This window comes from Phyllobates terribilis, unplaced genomic scaffold (assembly GCF_046119375.1).
Source record: "Phyllobates terribilis strain yellow unplaced genomic scaffold, ASM4611937v1 Scaffold_5__5_contigs__length_657084704, whole genome shotgun sequence".
Lineage (NCBI taxonomy): Eukaryota > Metazoa > Chordata > Amphibia > Anura > Dendrobatidae > Phyllobates > Phyllobates terribilis.
Genome location: NW_027362765.1, coordinates 379,544,300 through 379,563,553, shown reverse-complemented (window position 1 = coordinate 379,563,553; position 19,254 = coordinate 379,544,300). Strand labels below are relative to the sequence as shown.

The following is a 19,254-nucleotide window of genomic DNA, read 5'->3' as shown; positions in this document are numbered from 1 at the left end:
GTCACATCAGACTAAACCCATTTCATGCAGGTCGCCCGGTCCCGCACCCGTCCTTGGCAGGGGAAGTGTAATAGGATATGGCGGCCAGTCCATTTACTACACGGAGGGCCCCCCCCCCCCCCCCCGAGTACGCCAGAATGGGGGGATACAATTCTGTGGCATCCGTATCCCATAGTAGGCTATACAGAGAGGGGTTGTGTCTTCATGAGACCGCCCCTTTAAAAGAGAAACGTCAGCTAGGAGCAATATACAGCAACGTATAAATGGCGCTGTGCCGGTGTAAATAGTGATGCCGCCCCCCTCATTCTTGTCTTGGAGGGTCAGACGCCCTCCTGGTCGGTAGGGTAATAAAGTTTGAGTTCAGGAGAACCCCTTTAAGTTTTACAAATGTGTGTTATCTACATATAAGTGTCACAATTTGGTTGCAGAGTAAAAACTGATGATGACGATGTCGGGTTTTGAGCTTTACCCCAACTAGAGAAGCGGTGGGCCCGAGGCTGTGTGCAGGTGGAGATGTACATGGTGCGCACATTGTTAGGTGGGTGGGGAACATGCTGGTGTCGGGGCTCCCCCAGCTCTCTCCTCCGGCCCCCTTACCGTGTATGCTGCTGGAGGTGAGAGAGCTGGCGGAAGGCCTTCAGACAGTAGCGGCAGCTGTAAGGCTTGGCCCCCGAGTGGATGCGCACGTGCTGAGTCAAGTAGGAACGGTTGGCGAAGGATTTGGAGCAGTACGGACACTTGTGGGGCTTGGAGACCGCACTATGCACCTTCGTGTGGATCCTGCCAGAACAACACAAAGGTTTGGGTCTGCGACCATGGTGAAGATGATGGTGGTGATGAGAGTGTCGTATGTATGCAAGCGGGGATGATCCTACTGGGGCCCTAATAATGTTATCGCTGTTCGTATCGGGCCTGAGCTCACCTGCCGTAATACACCTGACTGTGCGGCCCGGATAACAAGCAATGTGTATATGAAACTCATTAAAAGGGTTTACGCTTTCTTTCACTCCCTGACCCCAATGTGTAGATTGCTGCTTCCATTTATTCATTATATACCACAGGTCTCAATCTATAGCAAGACCAGTGGCCTGAGGACCCGATCTTCGTGATAGTGGGCACTGTTAATTGCGGCCTGGCACATTCTCAATAAATTACACTGGAGATTTGATGCAGCCCATAAATGTGCCAAATTCATTAAAAGGGGCTTCCAAGACTTTGATATTGATCCATAGGTTAAGTCATCAACTTCAGATCGTGGGTCCGACACTAGACACCCAACTGACCATACATTGTATAGATGAGCGGAACGATTTGCAGGACCATGACCCAGAAACCATTGCAATACAGTCTTGCGCACCTCCTCCTGGCATCCCCGGCACGTAGGAGGAGGTCTCCCATCCGGAGCCCATCACCCTGTGAATTGATTCGCTCTTCTCTAGAATATCACATCTCCATTAGCTGTGTGGTGACCGTTCTCAGTACTGCTACTCCGCTCCCATTGAAGTGAATGAAATCCGAGCTGCAGTACCCGAGAACGGCCACTAGAGAGTGTAGGGAGATGTGCTATTTTGAGTCCTTACAAAGACTACATCCGGCTGCCGCGGGATCTGGAAACAGCAGAGACTGATGACTTATCCTGCTAGAAAACCCTTTTAAAAGGCGTCCATCCCGCCCAGGCTTTTATCCATATATCTGGGTTTTCCAACAGTTTTCTACTTAGAAAATCGTTGGAGAAGAAAGCAAAGTCCTGTAAATCCTACAGCAATGGATGCATCCTACGTTGTATCTGCTCGTCCTTTGGGTCAGCGTCAATTGACCGTTCTATGAGGGCAGCGACTATGTGGCAATGATAATGTACAATGGCTACTTTCTGTGGAGGATGAATTCGGCTGCAGCGGGGAATCGGTTTCCCCATAAAAGCCTTACAGGCTGAATCAGCGAGCCTTGTAGATGGAGCAATTAAAAAAAATATATACATAAAATAGAGCTGCAATCTATAAATCAATTCGCGGGACCCTGATCCGGCCGTTGGGAAACCACTCAGTGGCTGCTGGACGGGATCCCTGAAGACTGCCTCCAATTTTGATTCGCCGGCCCGGCACAACATCATCGTTGCAGTGTGACATGTGCGACGCCAGGTCAGCTGATCGAAAGAGGAGATGGCGGCACTATTACATAGGAGGGCTCCCGCCCAGCGGCTGCGGAGTACAGACCTGACAGCGGGACCGCCTGGGTCCTGCGAATGCGCATCTCTAATGTTAGCGCTGCGGGGGCCGTGACGTGCACTTATTGCAGAAGGGGAGATGGAGCGGTGACCCACGGAGCCTGCCGAGTGCTGCAGCTGTTAGCGGGAAGAAGAGACAAGGCGCCTGTATGGAGCAGATATGGACGTGACGTGAACATGGCGGAGGGAAGGCTAGACAGGGTTTTAGTGATGGAAAATGTTTGCCATGAGAGGTCAATGGAACAGACAAGGGAGGATGAGGATGGCACAAAGAACCGAAGTCCATGATGTGAATAAGAAGCAATGGAGAGAAGGAGAGATCCCGGCGGATGTGGGGCATGGGGAGCGGAGAATGCAAATCAACCTAATGCAAATATGGAGGCTGCAGAACGGAGAGGACAGTGAGGGCAAGACACCGGAGAGACGGGGGAACGTCTGCAAGGAGGGGAGAACGCTCTGCAGAAAGACTATAGACAGGGAGGACCCTGCAGCTGAAGCCGGGGGACGGCAGCCCTAATCTGACCCAGATATGATGCAGACCCGCCATCATAGCCGCATCCCCCAATTAATCCATTACGGCAGGACTGCCGTCAGGGCCCAGTTTGGGCCAACATCGAGATGTCCTGGGGTTGGAAGTGGTGGCCACCCAGGAGCAATAATTATATTTATTATTATTTGTATCTGGCCTGGGGTCTTAAACTTTTAGGGGCTTAATGTAGGATCTGATCAATTTTACCAGCCAGGTCTTGGTTCTGATAGTACACATGGTTTGGTGACCCATACTGTGTCTACATGAGTTTTAGGGACAGGTTTTCGCATTAACAATAAATCTTGGTGTAAAAAAGTCTACAAAGTTTAAGAAAAGTTAGCCAGAAACTGTTGAGTTTTAGGTCAGACTATCATGGGTCCACAGACCTGTTAAGCGGATTCTTTCCAAAAAGGGATGTGTCCAAGACATCTATATGGAGGACCTGTTCTTTGACAATCTATACAATACCAGATAGATGGGGGTCTGAAACCCTATACCCCACGAATGGAAACCCAAAACAGCACAGCGCCGTACCCTGTGTGGTGGCTGTTCTCAGGTACTGCAGCTCCCGTTTAAGTGAATGACGTCTGAGCGGCAGTATCTGAGAACGGCCAATACACAGTGTACGGTGCTGTGCTGTTTTGGTTCTCCACTATGTTTAGTTGGTGGGGTGTAGGTTTTTGCACTCCTATCGCTCTGACATTGATGACCTATCCTAAAGACAAGTCCTTTAAACTAGTTGAGTGCTGATCTAATGGCTGGAGGGATCATAAAAGTAAGGAAAATGCAGGTGGAAAAAGTTGGAAGCGGCAGACGGAGGACACGTTAGATTGTAAAGTGTCTAATGTTCAGAAGAAGGTAAAGAAGAATATTAGTAGACAAGAGGGTGGAAACGATGGAAGAAAATAAAAGGTGAAAGTCGACAAATGTGAGAAAACAACGTGATGGGAGAGATAGCGCTGTAGACAAGGACACGACAGTGCGGCTGCGGTGTACATGGAGAAGGCAAGAAACACGTGACACGATGTCCGAATGGAAACTCTCCCTGGTATCAATGGAAGTAAGTGACACGGGCGGACGCCAAGTCCTGGAATAACATATATTAGCACATATTAGATTAATATCCATCATCCTGTGGTATCTGTCTGTATTTTCATGTAGATGATGTGAAATGAATGTGTCAGCCGGAGACCCTCATCCCGTGTGCACCCAGTTCACACCTGTGCAGGCTACCTGCAGTTTGCCCCCGCTGCTCTTACCGTGTGTGCTGCTGCAGGTGAGACAGCTGGCGGAAGGCTTTCTGACAGTAACTGCAGGTGTAGGGCTTGGCCCCCGAATGGATCCGCACGTGCTGGGCCAGGTAGGAGCTGTTGGCGAAGGTTTTGGAGCAATGAGGGCACTTGTGGGGCTTGGCCTCCGTGTGAGACTTGGAGTGAATCTGCATCTCGGACTTGGAGTAGAAGGTGATGGAGCACATCCGGCATCTGAAACAGATCGTCAGCTCTGGTGATTATAATATACGAGGGGGATTTATGAGACGTCGTACACACGAGCGACTGGAGATAGATGGGAACCATTTCTTAAATCTCCTAGTGATGACCACTTTGGGCCTCACTCCTGGCCGAGATGGGAATACCTTTCTATACGTGGCAGCCACAGGTGGTCGGGATTATGGAAAGCGCCAAACACGCTCATACAGCTTTGCAAATAAAGGGGTTTTCTAACCCCTTCGCGCTACAGACAATTTTTGTTTTTTCCTCCCCTTCTCCCCAGAGCCGAAACTTTGGGAAAAAAAATAGCAAAAAATATTCCAACTGCGGTGAAATTGTGAAGAAAAAAAAAAAAAAAAAAAAAAAAGAAAACAATTCTGATGTTGTTTTTATGGTGTATATTTGTGGTGAATATGACCCGGCAATATGATTCTTCGCATCAATACGATTACAATGATACCAAACACGTCCAGGTTTTTTTTTTATTATTATTTTACTGGTTAAAAAAAAAAAAAAAAGTTTACAAAAAAATATTTTTAGATTGTGTCGCCATTTTCCGACACCCGTAACATTTTTATTTTTCAGTCGATGGAGTTGTGTGTCAGCTTATTTTTTTTTTTTTGCAGGATGGGACGACATTTTTATTAATACCATTTTGGGATAGATGTGACTTTTTTGATCGCCTGTTATAGCCTTTTTTGGGGGAATTACGGCGACCAAAAAAACCCCATAATTTTGGTATTCTTGAGTTTTTTTTCGATTACGATGTTTACTGATTGGGTTAACTGTTTTTATATTTTGATAGACTGGACTTCTCTGAACGCAGCGATGCCAAATATGTGCATTTTTTAAATATTTTTATTTTCAATGGGGGAAAAGAAGGTTGATTTGAACCTTTATTTATATTTATATTTATATATATATATATATATATATATATATATATATATATATATATATATATATATATATATATATATATATATATATATATATATATATTTTTTTTTTTTCACTTTTCACGATTATTGCTAGCCCTCTTAGGGAACTTGAAGATGCGATCATCATATCGCTACTGCTATAAACAGTGATGGCAGAATATTGCTGCATATAGCAGAAATCACAGCCACAGGCAGGGCTTCAAAGATGCTCCGTAATGACAGGCACAGGGGTCAGTAGACCCCCGGCTGCCATGTTAGCCCATCGGCGACCTGCAATCACGTCACTGGTGCGCCAATGCGCAGAGAGAATGGCGCGCAAGCATGTCGGCGTGTTAAATGCTGCTGTCAGAGTGTGACTGTGGCATTTAACAGGTTAACAATGCTGCCACGATTGTTAGCAGCAGGTCCTGGAATACAGAATAAATATTACCTGTAGGTCTTCCCATCTTTATGGTGGTCTTCATCGTCTTCGTTGGACAAGTCATAAGGGTCGTGCAGCTCCGGTAGTGTAGGTTCTGGGATCCTCTTCTTCTTCCGCCCGCGGCCTGATTTTTGGACACCTATAATTCCCATCTCTGGGATCTTCGCCTTGGTGAGTTCGGACACAACTTGTAATGCCTGGGAGCCGGGCAGAGTTGACACAATCATGGTGGAAGGGGCAGAAATGGGAAATGTCTGACCAGAAGAGGACGGCGTGGTCACAAGGGATCCAGAAGGAGATGTGATGACCAGGCCAGCTGCAGGGAGAGAGCAGAGAGACGCGTCAGGAGAGCGGACAAGGCATTAGTAACATTGAACCTGCGGTAACTTTACTTGCACTTTTCCTAAATTTGTTCCAGATTTGAGATCTTTATTTTTATTTGTATCTATAGCTGCTTTCAGACGTTTGTGTGTTGTCTCTGGATATACAGAGCTTCCCCAGAGCCCCACTGTCAGACACAGCTCACATATTTGGCTATGTAAGTGCACCCAACTCTCAGCCTAGAAAAGACTATGGGGCCTCTCGTACTAGGTTATGGCGGTGATCCCAGCACTCAAGACCTCCACTTATGATACTTTTATGACCTAAAAAGGTAATAAAAATAAATTGTTGTGGGACTGCCCCTTTATTTGAGGAAGCGCTCCAGCTTTTCTTTAGCATTATCGGCTATTACTGTAGAATATCATAGAGGCTCTTGAGTGAATCTCTTTTCAGTTGGCTCCTTATTCCTTTTCTTATGCAGTCACATCTGTGGCAGAGTATTTCCCAATATGATGCAGCATTTTCAGACTGCACTTGCTCTAATGACACAGAATTTGAGTACAAAAGTCCCTTAACTCGCACGGTCTGTCTATGCTAGAGGGTCCAGTGAGTTCAATGATATGCAGCTTCAGTCAGTCTTCCCTGCCTCCTGCTTGTAATAAGAGCGGACAGGGAGAAACCCATCACAAGCAGGAGTAGTGATCTACACATACAAGACAGGAGATTACACACACAGAACTTACAGATCAGGGCAAAGTGAGTCTGTATTTCTGCAGCCAATCACTCCATGTACTCACTTACTATATTCCTTGTCTCTTAGATCAGGTAAGAGGAAAGGAATATACCGAAGAACAAGGATGGTGGGGATAGATAAGAAGGGGAAGAGTTTGAGATTTGCCAGGAAGGATCTGATGGGTGATTAGATCATCCTGTATTTCAGAGACTGATATACTCTTACATAGAAGAGCATGAACTGCCAATAAGGAAGGAGGGATAAAATATGGATGAAACTGAGCTGGGAAGTAAATGTCAAAACATTACAGATAGAAAAAGAAAAATTGAAGATCTGTTTTGACGACAGCAGAAGAGCAGCACACGTCGCTAATTCTGATGGACCCAATTGTAAGTAAAGACGATCTGTCTGACATCATGTGAACACCGCCTGACAGCTGACTCTGTAACCCCAATGTAAGGCCACTCACTTGCTGTCATAAGTCCTGTTGTGGGCACAGGCAGGACGGTGATGTTCTGTGTGACAGACGCCTGACTGTGAGGAATCCCATGAATCTCCACCTTGTTCTCTCCATCTAGGCTGATGCCTGCAGGTAGGGACATGGACGTGGGTACCGTCAGCAGAGTGGGGTAGTGCGTGCCCAGGTTGCAGCCTTTCTCCTGGATCAGCTGCTCTTTTACTTTGTTTAGGAACATGGAGTTATCAATCTGCTAAAAAAAATAAAAATTACTGTCATTTGTTTGCAATCCTAAGACGCTCACTACGACTCTCCACCATGCAGGCGTCCGGCAGACTCTCTTTTAAGGTTGTTTTTTTTTTATTATTATTGGACCTCCATCAGAAACAATTGTTTGTAGGGTAGCCACAAAATTATTGACGCCCTGCAAAGTCTATGCTACGAGCACAGCGCTTACAAGCCATCTGTTATGCAGCTTATCAGTGCTTCGTCTCTGGATCACTAGAGCCCATAGTTGTCCTCCGATACTTGCAGGACATAAAAGCGCACATATCGGACCATGCTGTCATCCTGAACTGTCAATCTTCAGGAGCGCACTGCTCCCTGAGCAAGCTGGAAGGCCAGCAGGGGAGCGGCGTACTCCTGAATATTTGATTTGAGAATACTCATGGGACCGGACCCACTTCTTGGCGGTGCTGCGTCCTCTCCGTTCTCAGGATCGGTGTGGATCATAGAGGTCGGACGCCTTACCACCTAGTGATGGTATGCATATTTTTCCCAGTACCCATGTATATCAGTCACTTACCTGTCCAGAGACCGTGGGGACAGCAGGCCAGAAATAGGAGTTAAAATGAGACTCCTCCATGGCTCCTGTGAAGAGACCGCAGAGATAAGGAGACACCATTCATCGAAAAATTTACCAATCACCTCAGTTTCCACAAGATTCAGCCTCGTTCCACATATTTCTATGAACATAAATGCATAATATAACAGACTATGAGCAGGCAGCTATCCTGCAATCCAAAAGAATAATTATGGGACAAAATGACCTTAATATTACACATAGTAGCTATGGAAGGCTGCAAGGTAAGGGTATGCTCCTCGTAGCAAAAATGAGAACGAGATTTTATTAAATCCCATTCAGTCGCAGCAGAGAAAATCAGCAGCGATCTGGTGGATTTTAATTCTGCAGCAATGTCACCGCGGATTTCATCCTCTGCAATGCAAAAAAGGGTGCGGATCGTGAGGTGGGGAACAAACCCCGGGAGTAGAGGAGGCCGCTCTCACCGCTGCACGCTCCTTGGCGTCGAGTCTCTGCAGAGCAGTCAAGGGAGAAGTGGTTGGATCAGTTCATGAAGAAAACCCAAATCTGTAGAAAAAAAAAAAAAAAAAAATGTTATAAATCAGACATGAAAGCAACTGGGACTTTCAGCATGAGTATTTTCATACTGGGCAAATTGACCAAAGTGACGTCGATCATTGTGTGACCCGCTCCCACCACTCCAAAAAAGGGTTATTCCCTGCATTAATTTTCATATGTGAGGTCGATCATTGTGTGACCCGCTCCCAACACTCCAAAAAAGGGTTACTCCCTGCATTAAAAGTTACCCATTGCAGATTGGCTGCGACCCTCTCCGAAATGGAGAGCACAGCCGTGGTCCCTTCATTCTGCTGATGGCAACACATGAGCGAGAGGTGATCAGATTATAGAGGCTCATACGTTAGAATAATAAAAAAAAAATCCCGAGTGACAAACTTCACCTTTAATAGACTGCATTTAATCCCATTTTCTCCGGCGGGTAGAAATCTGCAGGTTGAGCAGCGGATAAGCGAGTCACAAGTCTTCATTTATTATAAATGTCAGCAGTGGAGCATCGCTGCTACAGCCCTCGCTTTAATCACTCGTGTGACATTATCCCTCGCACCAGCCACATCTATATCTGCGCCATCCATTATTTACTCCGCCATATAGTGCTGGGAGTTATATCGCCAGCGTTCACATTTCTTGTCATCTCTACAGAAGACGGATGAATATTTACAGATTCTGGTTTTTACCACCAGGTCTCAAAATGGTCATTTTTCTTTAATGGGGGGGGGGGAGGGGAGATATGCCGGGTGTCCAGAGGCATAAATGGCCGACCGTATCCTGAGCGGTAAATGTTCCTGATCTACGGTCCTTTAACTCCTGCCTGATTACGACAAAGTTTTTGCGCTTGAGGGAAAATGTGAAGGGGGCACATACTTTTTTGAAAATAGTGCCTGTTGTTTATAGGACCTAAAAGCAGAGTAGTCACAGTCTGTACAGATTTTATTGGTAAATAAAGTAGAGATTTCCTTTAAATGCCGACGCCAAGTGCACCCATGTATAAAAGTGCGGACGACGGCGGCCAGAATCCTCCTACGCAGATATGTACAGTGATCCCTGAAGCTTTCGCCAAGGTTTACAAAGTTTCTCCAGTGTCAGGACTGAACGGCAGGAGACTCCACGTCCGGTCAGACGCCAAGAAAAAGACGCTTCGAATGAGAAAGTCAGAGGCAGGAGGCCTCCGCTCCCTCGCAGGGGAGGAGGGTCGGCCGCAGATATTTTCCCAGGTTAGACAAAAAAAAAAAGAAAAAAATGCATCTGGGTGTAAAAGGAGACATCTGTCTGGAGGAAAGTCATCGCTGTAATTTATTCCATATGACACAGGGGAACCATAACAAGGGCAATTTGTTTCTTCAGCGAGGACGCTTAACATGAGCCCAACAACCGAGGAACCAAACAGGAGACCGGTCCTCAGAAAAGGGAGGAAGGAAAATATATATAATAAAAATGGAAAAGAAAAAAAAAGGCGGCAGCGGAGGTCTCCTCTGAGCGGAGGTCTCGGCCCCCTGTATGTTTATAGAAATCAGCAAATCGATTTGCAGGACATTAATCTGCAGCTGCCGGAAAGGAACATTGTGAATCGCCAACTGCCTGCCGGCATCCGCGGTGTGACATCACGCTCGCATCACACCGCAACAATGACATCACGTTGGGTCGACAAATTAGAGGAGATTAGCCGGCCTCAGGAAGGAGGCAGTCTGCTCTGCTCCTGGTCCGGTGGGTCGGCCTCTATTTCTCATATGAGCCGATTCTGGAGGTCGGGGGAGAGGACATCCCGAATACCCCTATTAGTGCCTAAGGAAATCATAAAGGGGGCGGCTCTCACTCAGGACCCCTATATTAGTCAGAGTTACTACCAACTCTGCCCCCTCCCTCATGTGCTATAAGATTGGCCACGTCAACGTGTAATACCGCATTGTCCCTGTAGAAGCTGCCAACAGCTTTATCCAAAAAAATATTGACGATGAGCGGATCACATGTAAATGGGCTTTTATGGAATTAGAAAAACTTGGCTTCCAAAATCAGCGCCTCGTCTGTCTATAGGTTTTGTCTGGTACTGCAGTTCAGCTCTATTCAAGTGAATGTGATGAGTTGCAATACCCCAAACAGACAGAGGTGGCACTATTATTGTAAGAAAAAAAGTACAAACAAGTGCATTATAGGAAAAGGAAAATGTCATCCTTTCAAGATCAGCGCGGATCAACCCATGAGATCCGCGCCTGTCCTGAAAAATGATGGTGTCGGCCTTTCACCCCAGTTTTTATGAATGTGGCTGTGCTGCAGTTCCTTGCACATTCAGCAGGGGTGCTGTTGCTCAAGCAAAACTAAGACAGGGGTGCAGCGCTGCACCCCCCTCATTCTCAGGATCTGTGGGGTCCCAGAGGTCAGACCCCCAGTATTTATAAAGTGATATGTCATCAATCGGTCCCGTATGATGGGAATATTAGCGCGCAGCGAAGACGGACGCCTCGGCTGAACCCAGGCCAGTCATGTGACGGATGGAGCATTGCCATGTGGTTTGTTGTAAATGGAAACTACGGCACAAATGTGAACAGAGCCCTTATCCAGTGCCGCTCGGCGGTCAGGCCAGATGCACACCAGCGTTAAATGCAGGAGCCGTACAGACTAGATTTCATTCTGTGCCATGAGAATACATTGATTTGTAAGGCAGTGTTTCCATTTTATTTTAGATGTAATCTATTCCGAGTATTGCATTGTTGAATGGATACCCCCCTCTTTTTTTTTTTTTTTCAATTAACTGTCCATTTCTGGTGCAGAAAACCTGTTTTTTTTAAAAATTCAGTGTTTAAGCTCTGTATAAACCAATTGACAGACCACCCACATAACATGGGGACGTTATGTCTCCGTACACATGACCCGTCACAGACTGCAGATCGCTATGTGCCCGTTGCGTTTTTGCTGTGTTTTTTTCAGTGCAGATTTGTCACAAAACATGAAAGGTTTCATGACGCCAAAAAAAATTGAATGAAGTCTTATGCACATGTTGCTTAATGTTTCCTTGCAGATTTGGTGCAGATATAAACCTGCAGAATGTCAGTTCTTTCAGCGTTTTTGCTGCAGATTTCACCCATACTAATAAGTAGAAGAAAAAAAATGCAACAAAAATGCACTTTTACTTTTGCTGCTGCGTTTTTCCTGCCAAGAGATACAGAAACTTCTGCACCAAATACTTAACGTGTGCACGTACCCCAACAAGCTCAGTGCAGGTGATAAACAAGCAGGGAAAACTGGGAGATTTCAGCTCTGGAGCCTGCAGAATGGCAAATACAGCTCTGGAGCATACTACAGGCTGTGAGACGATAAGCGATTCTAAAATAAAATTACAAAGTGACTCAACTTTGTAGATGAAGGGGTATTTACCCTAGAAGATAGTCATGCCGAAGCTTTCTTAAGGAAGCTCATTTCAGGATGACCTTGCCTTGTTAACAGGCCGCCGATCACCTGATGACCGAACAAAACGCTCGTTCATCGGGGGAAATAATCTTTTGTGCAACGCAAATATCACAGTTCTTGGTGCTGCATCATCCTGTGTAATGAGACCTACTGCCAAGAACTATGGCAGATAGTCACTTTGGCCAGCCATAATCAGTGAACGTTCACCAATCAGAGGTTGTTTAGTGCCGCCGGTCGGTCCGTGTAAACTGACCCCAAGCCTGTAAATAAAACATGAAACTTAACAAGTGGCATCTTCAGCGGACGGACTAAGGCTGCATTCACACACAAGGTGTGACCACAAGGTGTGACCTTACCTTGGGAGCCACTTCATCCTCTTCCTGCCTCCTGAACTCAACTTTTACTTTGAAAAATAAAGAAAATCCAGCCAAAATGGCCTGCTAGCTCACTGAGGGAGCATATTACAGCTGCCTATTGAAGTCTATGGATAGAAAAGAGGCAGAAACATACACAAATAGTTATGAGTAATTATTGTATATTACAGCAGAGCTGGATTCCCAACTACACTGCTCAGTACTTCTGTATAATTTTCTACAAATTTTATATCTAATTCCATGGTGGGGTTAACAGCTACACTGCTCAGTACTATTGTATGATGTTCTACATGCTGCAGCTTGTCACCCTAGTGTTGGATTCACAGCTACACTGCTCAGTACCGCTGTATGATGTCCTCCCAAGTTGCTGTTTCTGAACGTGTGCTACACAGAGACACAGATGCAGGATTCCCTCATGTTTGTACCGGATTAATGGGATTTTCAATATATTAACGCAAGTTAATATATATTTAATCAAATGAATCCAAAATGTTTTTACTACAGACCATTAAACAATTTTCTTTCCACTTTGGTCAACTGGCTCATGGGACCTTCCTAGCCCTGGTATAATTGCAGGCTACAGATTGTTCCATTTACAGAGCAAAACTGAACCCTCCTCCATGTAAAGCTGGAAACTGCACACAGCCCGGCAAGTCATGAGCCGCACGCTGATCATTACAGAATAGCTGGGACTGAACAGACCGTAATTATCCCTTCTTTGCTCCACTTAGATACCTTTTTTTTTTTTTGGGGGGGGGGGGGGTTATAATGTGCATTTTTAGCAAAAAAAAAAAAAAAAAAATCTTATAGTCCGGCGGCAACTTCCTTTGAGCAGAAACCCGAAACAGCGTCCTTCCCGATCACTGAGAGAACAGCTCTCTCCTCCAGCCCGACACTGATTATCTGATCGGTGCAGGGCAGGAGAGCAACTTACCGGGTCGTGCACATCACTATCGCTGCACGGACACTGCAGATCCTGAGCAGCTGAAGGACCTTTCAGTTCAGAAGATCAGTCACATGGTTGGAAGGAACTTCAAAATGTAGTAACGGGGGGGGGGCCGCTATAAACATAAGTCACCAGTAACCCTGGAAAACCTCTTTACCTACAGCATATAAACATGACCACATCTCTGACTATTTCAGTCCTTCAGCTTCTGCTTTATTAGTGCTGTCCAAACCTTAGACAGTCCAGCATGTTAAATGCACATTGTGATGGATGCCTAACAGAAGTCGCCAGCACCCAAAGGCATCCAAATTGCAATTACGCCATGAAAGGCTCAAACTATCATCTTAATGGATGTCTTCTCTGATGGTGCCCTTAGGCTCCTATGTAAAATAGGAAAACACAAAAATACACCCTACACTTTTCTTCCAGCATCATTTTTTTCATCCCAATCTTGCAACAGACCCCTATAGAACCGTGTAACGTGTGTGGCAGGAGGTGTAAAATAAGTCTAAAATGCATCATAAATTTGGCGTTTGGCATATACAACAGGATTTTTGCTGCAATTTCAACTAGAATTCAGTTGGATTTTGCTTCGTTTATGTCCCCAAATATTTTGTGAACGGACAACTAAAGGGCTCCATGAGAGGAAAAAACAAAAAACGTTGGGTTCACGGGACTTGCTCTTCATTTACAATTCTGTTACTTGCGCTGCAGCAAAACTGGAGCAGGACGGCAGATTTACCGACCCCGCGTAATTCTCGGACGCTGTAAACTGACTAGACCGTCTGAAAATGCTGCAAATGTATCTAGTGAACATCCTCCTACCTGACGGCACTTTAAGCTGGACCTACAAATAAGAAGAGACGCAGGGATTGCCGGCAAGTAGGAGGAGGTTTGCAGAACTCTGGTAAAGCTGCCGTGCATTAACTCGGTCCTGCACATTTTTTGGGTCAACTCTATTAGACACCGCACCTCTTCAATTACATCTACGCAATTATTTTGTCCAAAATTTCATCACGTTTGTGCATTATAAGCCACGCCGCTTCCACCGGGCCCAGACGCAACGTCTAGGGTCACCAAGCACATTAGATTGAAGCATGAGGCACTTGTCGATTTTGGAGGCGCGGACCAAGTATCTAAAGTGTACGACTGCCTCTCGACACCTGAAAATGGAATTACAACCCCCAATGCTTTTGTTTCCCCAGGAGATGCAGCCTGCTCCGATTTTTCCATTGAAAATACATTGGACGTTCAAGAAAGACGGCAATAGAAAAAAATTAAATTAAAAAAATCAACACCGGATCAAAAGATACCCTTAGGCTATGTGCCCACGTTGCGGACCTGAAGCATATTTTTTACGCTTCTCCCTGGTGGGAAAATCGCATGCGGATATTACATGCGGTTTTCCCGCCAGGTAGAAGCGTTTGTGAAGCGTCTTTGCATGCATTTCCGCATGCGGGTTATCAAGTACTTCTCCAAGCATCACTTGGAAAAGTGCTTGACAACTTGTTCAGAATGGTAAAAAATAAATTGTATACTCACCTTCTGATGCATTCTCTGCCCCGTCCGGAGGCTTGAGCGGCTCACGCTGTTGTGTGCAGGACCTGCGGTGACGTCATTGAGTCATGTGGTGGGTCACATGACTCAATGACGTGGCTGGTCCTTCAGACAACAGCGCGACGGAGGGAAAACATCAGAAGATAAGTATAAACTTTATTTTTTTTTTTTTTTTACAGGTTCTTTGGTACCCAGGTCTGGATGAGCGTCTCCGCTCATCCAGACTTGGGTACCATCCGCACATTGATTCCGCTGCGCTTCCGCAAAATTAATGAACATGCTGCGGATTTTTGACCGCAGCATATACGCTGCGGAAAAATCCGCAGCATGGGCACTGACATTGCGGAATCCCATTGGGGACCATGGGGTGCGGATATACATGCGTTTTTCAAGCGTTTACGCTGCGGAAATGCCGCAGCATATACGCTTGAAAAACGCTACGTGGGCACACAGCCTTAGACTGGATCTTTTTGAAGAGCTTTCAAAGTAGAAGCTGTGCAAAAAATCCATGTTTTTGAGAAGGATCCACTCAGTTTTTGCTCTAAAAAAATAACTTGTGTGCCCATAGCCTCAGGTATGTGAAAACCCCTGGACCTAAACCAAATCTGCGCCACCCCAGGACTCGACTCAGCAAGTGACGTATCATCAACAGCCAAAAGCACGAGTAGCAATAAAGCAATAGCGTCCGCTCATGTAGATCCATAGATCTCTTTTTAAACTATTGCAATACCATGAATTTCAATAAATTTTCAGCCTTTTTTCCACCATTTTTGCAAGATGTTAAGAAAAATCACCAGATTAATAAAAATGCCGCAGTGAAAGCCGGCTGCATAAAAAAAGACACAAACACAAAAAACAATGTGTACATAGACAGCTCAATACTTCAAAATAGACTAAAACATTCTGCCCGAGTTTCAGAAAAATAAAGCTGCTAAAAACAATGACAAAAAGTATCTGAAAATCACAGCAAACATCTGTGCTATAATATATACATTTCGTCCCAGATGTGTTAGATGAAGACTTTGATAAGTTGCTCATTATTCATAAGTGATGAAAGTTACTTAAAAAAAAAGTTTACCTGATAATGAAAAGTTCTGCAACTTTCCAAAATCTCTCAAAGGTGCTTCATTAAAGGGAAGCGGTCACCAAGATCTCCCTATATAAGCTAAGTCCACATGTAAGTCGTCTTTTCTACACTCTACAACCTGTTTGTAAGAGCTCAGCTCCCACATATATCTAAGAAAATAGAATTTATAATAGCCGTGTGCCGTCCGGGCCGATGGGGGTTCCTGGTCTGAACTCGGCGCGTCCTCTGTCTCTGCAGCGACCGGGCAGCATATGGGCCAATTATAAAAGGTAGGTTTTTTTTTTTTTTTTTTAGATATGCGGGGAGCAGGGCTACTATAAACAGTTTGGTGAAGGGCTTGTAAAGGTGACAATTATATAATCAATAATTATTAGCGCAAAATAAAAAAATCGCGGAAACTTCCCTTTAAAGAGTTTCTTCCACCGTTTTGTCTCTATATAAACTATTTTTAATACAAAATTAAATGTAGAACTTTTAATAGTTGTTTTATTTATTAATTTTTATTTCAGCCACTGGGGGCTGCCATTTTCATTTGATGGGGGTGTAAGTGTATTGATGAAGTGTCCTGGAGTAAGATGTGCTTAATTCCTTACAAGGCGCGCTCCAGCGTCAGATAAAGTACGTTTATGATGCAAGTTACTCTACTTTTGAGGCGTAAATTATGATTATTTTGCCAAGCAATGCCTCCTCTAACTAACCACCGATGACAGCTCAAAAATCTGGCAGAGACGGATGATCCGATCTGTTTTGAGTCGCTGTTTTTGACCTGGTGGTGAAAAATTGCATCGGCGGTCTCTACAAATCTCTGAGATTAAAACAACAAATCTCCATCCGTGTCCTAAAAGTCTTCTACACTGTAAAAGTGCTGGAAAAAATAAGATAAGTCTGAAGTCTTGACTAATAACCGCACTGATACAACTGTAACACAGCTGCAGTTGTGACAAATTTTATGCATCTATTATCGTTCAGGCTCTAAAGGGTTATAATAAATATATCAATTACAGCACAAAGTGATTGAATAAAAGAGAAACGTAAATCCCATCAGTATCTGACCGCCCGTCGCCTCCATCACTTGCACACAATTTTTAAAGGAATTTGGCAGGAGGTTGTTCCAAACATCTTGGAGAAGTTTGGGGTCGTAGTCCGGCTGCAGAATAAATATGGAACCAATCAGACGCATCCTTGATGGTATTACATGATGGGTAAGTGTCTGCCTGGATTTCTCCGCATTGAGGACACCATTAATCCTGACCAAATCCACATCTCCATTTTCCGAAATGCAGCCACAGACTTTGGGTCAGTTCTCCAAGATGTTTGGAACAACCTCCTGCCGAGTTCCTCCAGAAGCTGTGACGAGAAGAAATGATGGAGGCGGGCACCGGACACTTGGCGGCGGAGGCGGGCACCGGACACTTGGCGGCGGAGGCGGGCACCGGACACTTGGCGGCGGAGGCGACCGGCGGGCACTTGGCGGCGGAGGCGACCGGCGGGCACTTGGCGGCGGAGGCGACCGGCGGGCACTTGGCGGCGGAGGCGACCGGCGGGCACTTGGCGGCGGAGGCGACCGGCGGGCACTTGGCGGCGGAGGCGACCGGCGGGCACTTGGCGGCGGAGGCGACCGGCGGGCACTTGGCGGCGGAGGCGACCGGCGGGCACTTGGCGGCGGAGGCGACCGGCGGGCACTTGGCGGCGGAGGCGACCGGCGGGCACTTGGCGGCGGAGGCGACCGGCGGGCACTTGGCGGCGGAGGCGACCGGCGGGCACTTGGCGGCGGAGGCGACCGGCGGGCACTTGGCGGCGGAGGCGACCGGCGGGCACTTGGCGGCGGAGGCGACCGGCGGGCACTTGGCGGCGGAGGCGACCGGCGGGCACTTGGCGGCGGAGGCGACCGGCGGGCACTTGGCGGCGGAGGCGACCGGCGGGCACTTGGCGGCGGAGGCGACCGGCGGGCACTTGGCGGCGGAGGCGACCGGCGGGCACTTGGCGGCGGAGGCGACCGGCGGGCACTTGGCGGCGGAGGCGACCGGCGGGCACTTGGCGGCGGAGGCGACCGGCGGGCACTTGGCGGCGGAGGCGACCGGCGGGCACTTGGCGGCGGAGGCGACCGGCGGGCACTTGGCGGCGGAGGCGACCGGCGGGCACTTGGCGGCGGAGGCGACCACCGGACACTTGGCGGCGGAGGCGACCACCACGTACTGAGGGATTTACACTTCTCTTTTGATCGCTCACTTTCCATCTTGGTGATTGATGCAATAATCTTTTCTCACTCCTAGTCTGGAAGCTTCTGACACTTTTGCCCTGTCCTGTATATAGGGGAGGTGTTATATACAGTAATGGCCGCACAGATATAACACAATGTACAAAAGGACCCTGTAAACAGAACATAGAAAGTGCTGAGAGTTGTAGTTCTCCTGACACAGATAAATCCCCTGTAGCCCCCAGGACAGACGTGCGGGGGCGCTATACCAGGCCTGCGGGTATGAGGGGGGCAGAGACCCGGCGGCAGCCGGGAGGACCAGAGCCATCCCCAGCACGGGCACAGTGGGGGGCTGCAGCGCTCAGGACCCCCTCTACAGCCCGACTGACGGGACACAGAGCCGAACATGACGTCAGATCGCGATACTGCTCCACAATTACCTCACACGTTATCACCTCGCTCCCTCTCAGCCTCCGGGTCCCCCAGCTCCTGGCGCCGCTTCCGCTTCCGGCCCCCCCACCTCAGTGGCGGTGGAGGAGAGGCGTGTGCCCGAACTGCGCGCACCCGGCGTTTCCTGGCGCTCAGGCTTCAGCGACGGCCATCTTGCATAAGGGCACTTTTCTGATTCGTTAAGTGTCCGGGAAGTATTATAACCCCACCGGAATATCGCGTGTAAAGTATTATAGGAAAGGTCCGCTTACTGTGATCCGTTTCGAGAGAGTAAACGGAACACTGTCAAGAGCGGAAAATATAACTGCCCTCTAACAAGATGGCGGCCGTTGGAGCCAAGCGATGACGTCATGCACGCGACGTCTGTAGCCTGAGAATTCCGCCAGTCTAAGCCCCGCCTCCTGCCTGCTGGACCTGGGCGTTTGTTTTTTTTTGCTTCTTTTAGCCGCCATTTTTTTTTTTTTGCAGCAAATTATCTTTATTGACAAACTGTTTATTTTACAGTGCGGCAGAATCATCATAAGGCAGAGAGCAGAGATGTCACTGGGGATGTCAGCGGCTGATCTATGTAATGGGCCACAAAATTATGACACTTTCCGATCTCTTTTCATTCCACTTTCCGCTTCGGCGTTCACCGTACGGGATAAATATTCTGATCTTTTATTAGTTCTAACAGTTTCGCACGCGGCGAGACCAAATATGTTTTTTTTTTATTATTATTTCCCTTGAAGTGTAACCTGCTATCCA

At 47.0% G+C, this 19,254-nt stretch overlaps 1 protein-coding gene across 7 annotated transcripts in view; it reads right to left on the bottom strand.

The window, feature by feature from the left end:
• Window positions 1-18,745, bottom strand: part of ZNF384 (zinc finger protein 384) — a 30,282-nt gene extending 11,537 nt beyond the window's left edge. Inside the window, exons 1-7 of one of the 7 annotated variants that reach the window (XM_073684878.1) lie at window positions 18,498-18,745; window positions 8,404-8,485; window positions 7,922-7,986; window positions 7,129-7,366; window positions 5,615-5,921; window positions 4,013-4,237; window positions 598-780 (exon numbers count right to left, since the gene is read on the bottom strand). In XM_073684878.1, coding sequence (XP_073540979.1) covers window positions 598-780; window positions 4,013-4,237; window positions 5,615-5,921; window positions 7,129-7,366; window positions 7,922-7,981 — 1,013 coding nt within the window. In that variant the 5' untranslated portion in view covers window positions 7,982-7,986; window positions 8,404-8,485; window positions 18,498-18,745. Of the gene's footprint in view, window positions 1-597; window positions 781-4,012; window positions 4,238-5,614; window positions 5,922-7,128; window positions 7,370-7,921; window positions 7,987-8,403; window positions 8,486-18,497 lie in introns of all 7 variants that reach the window. The other 6 variants (XM_073684877.1, XM_073684881.1, XM_073684882.1 and 3 more) reach the window with 6 other exon arrangements.
• Between the last annotated feature and the right edge of the window lie 509 nt (window positions 18,746-19,254).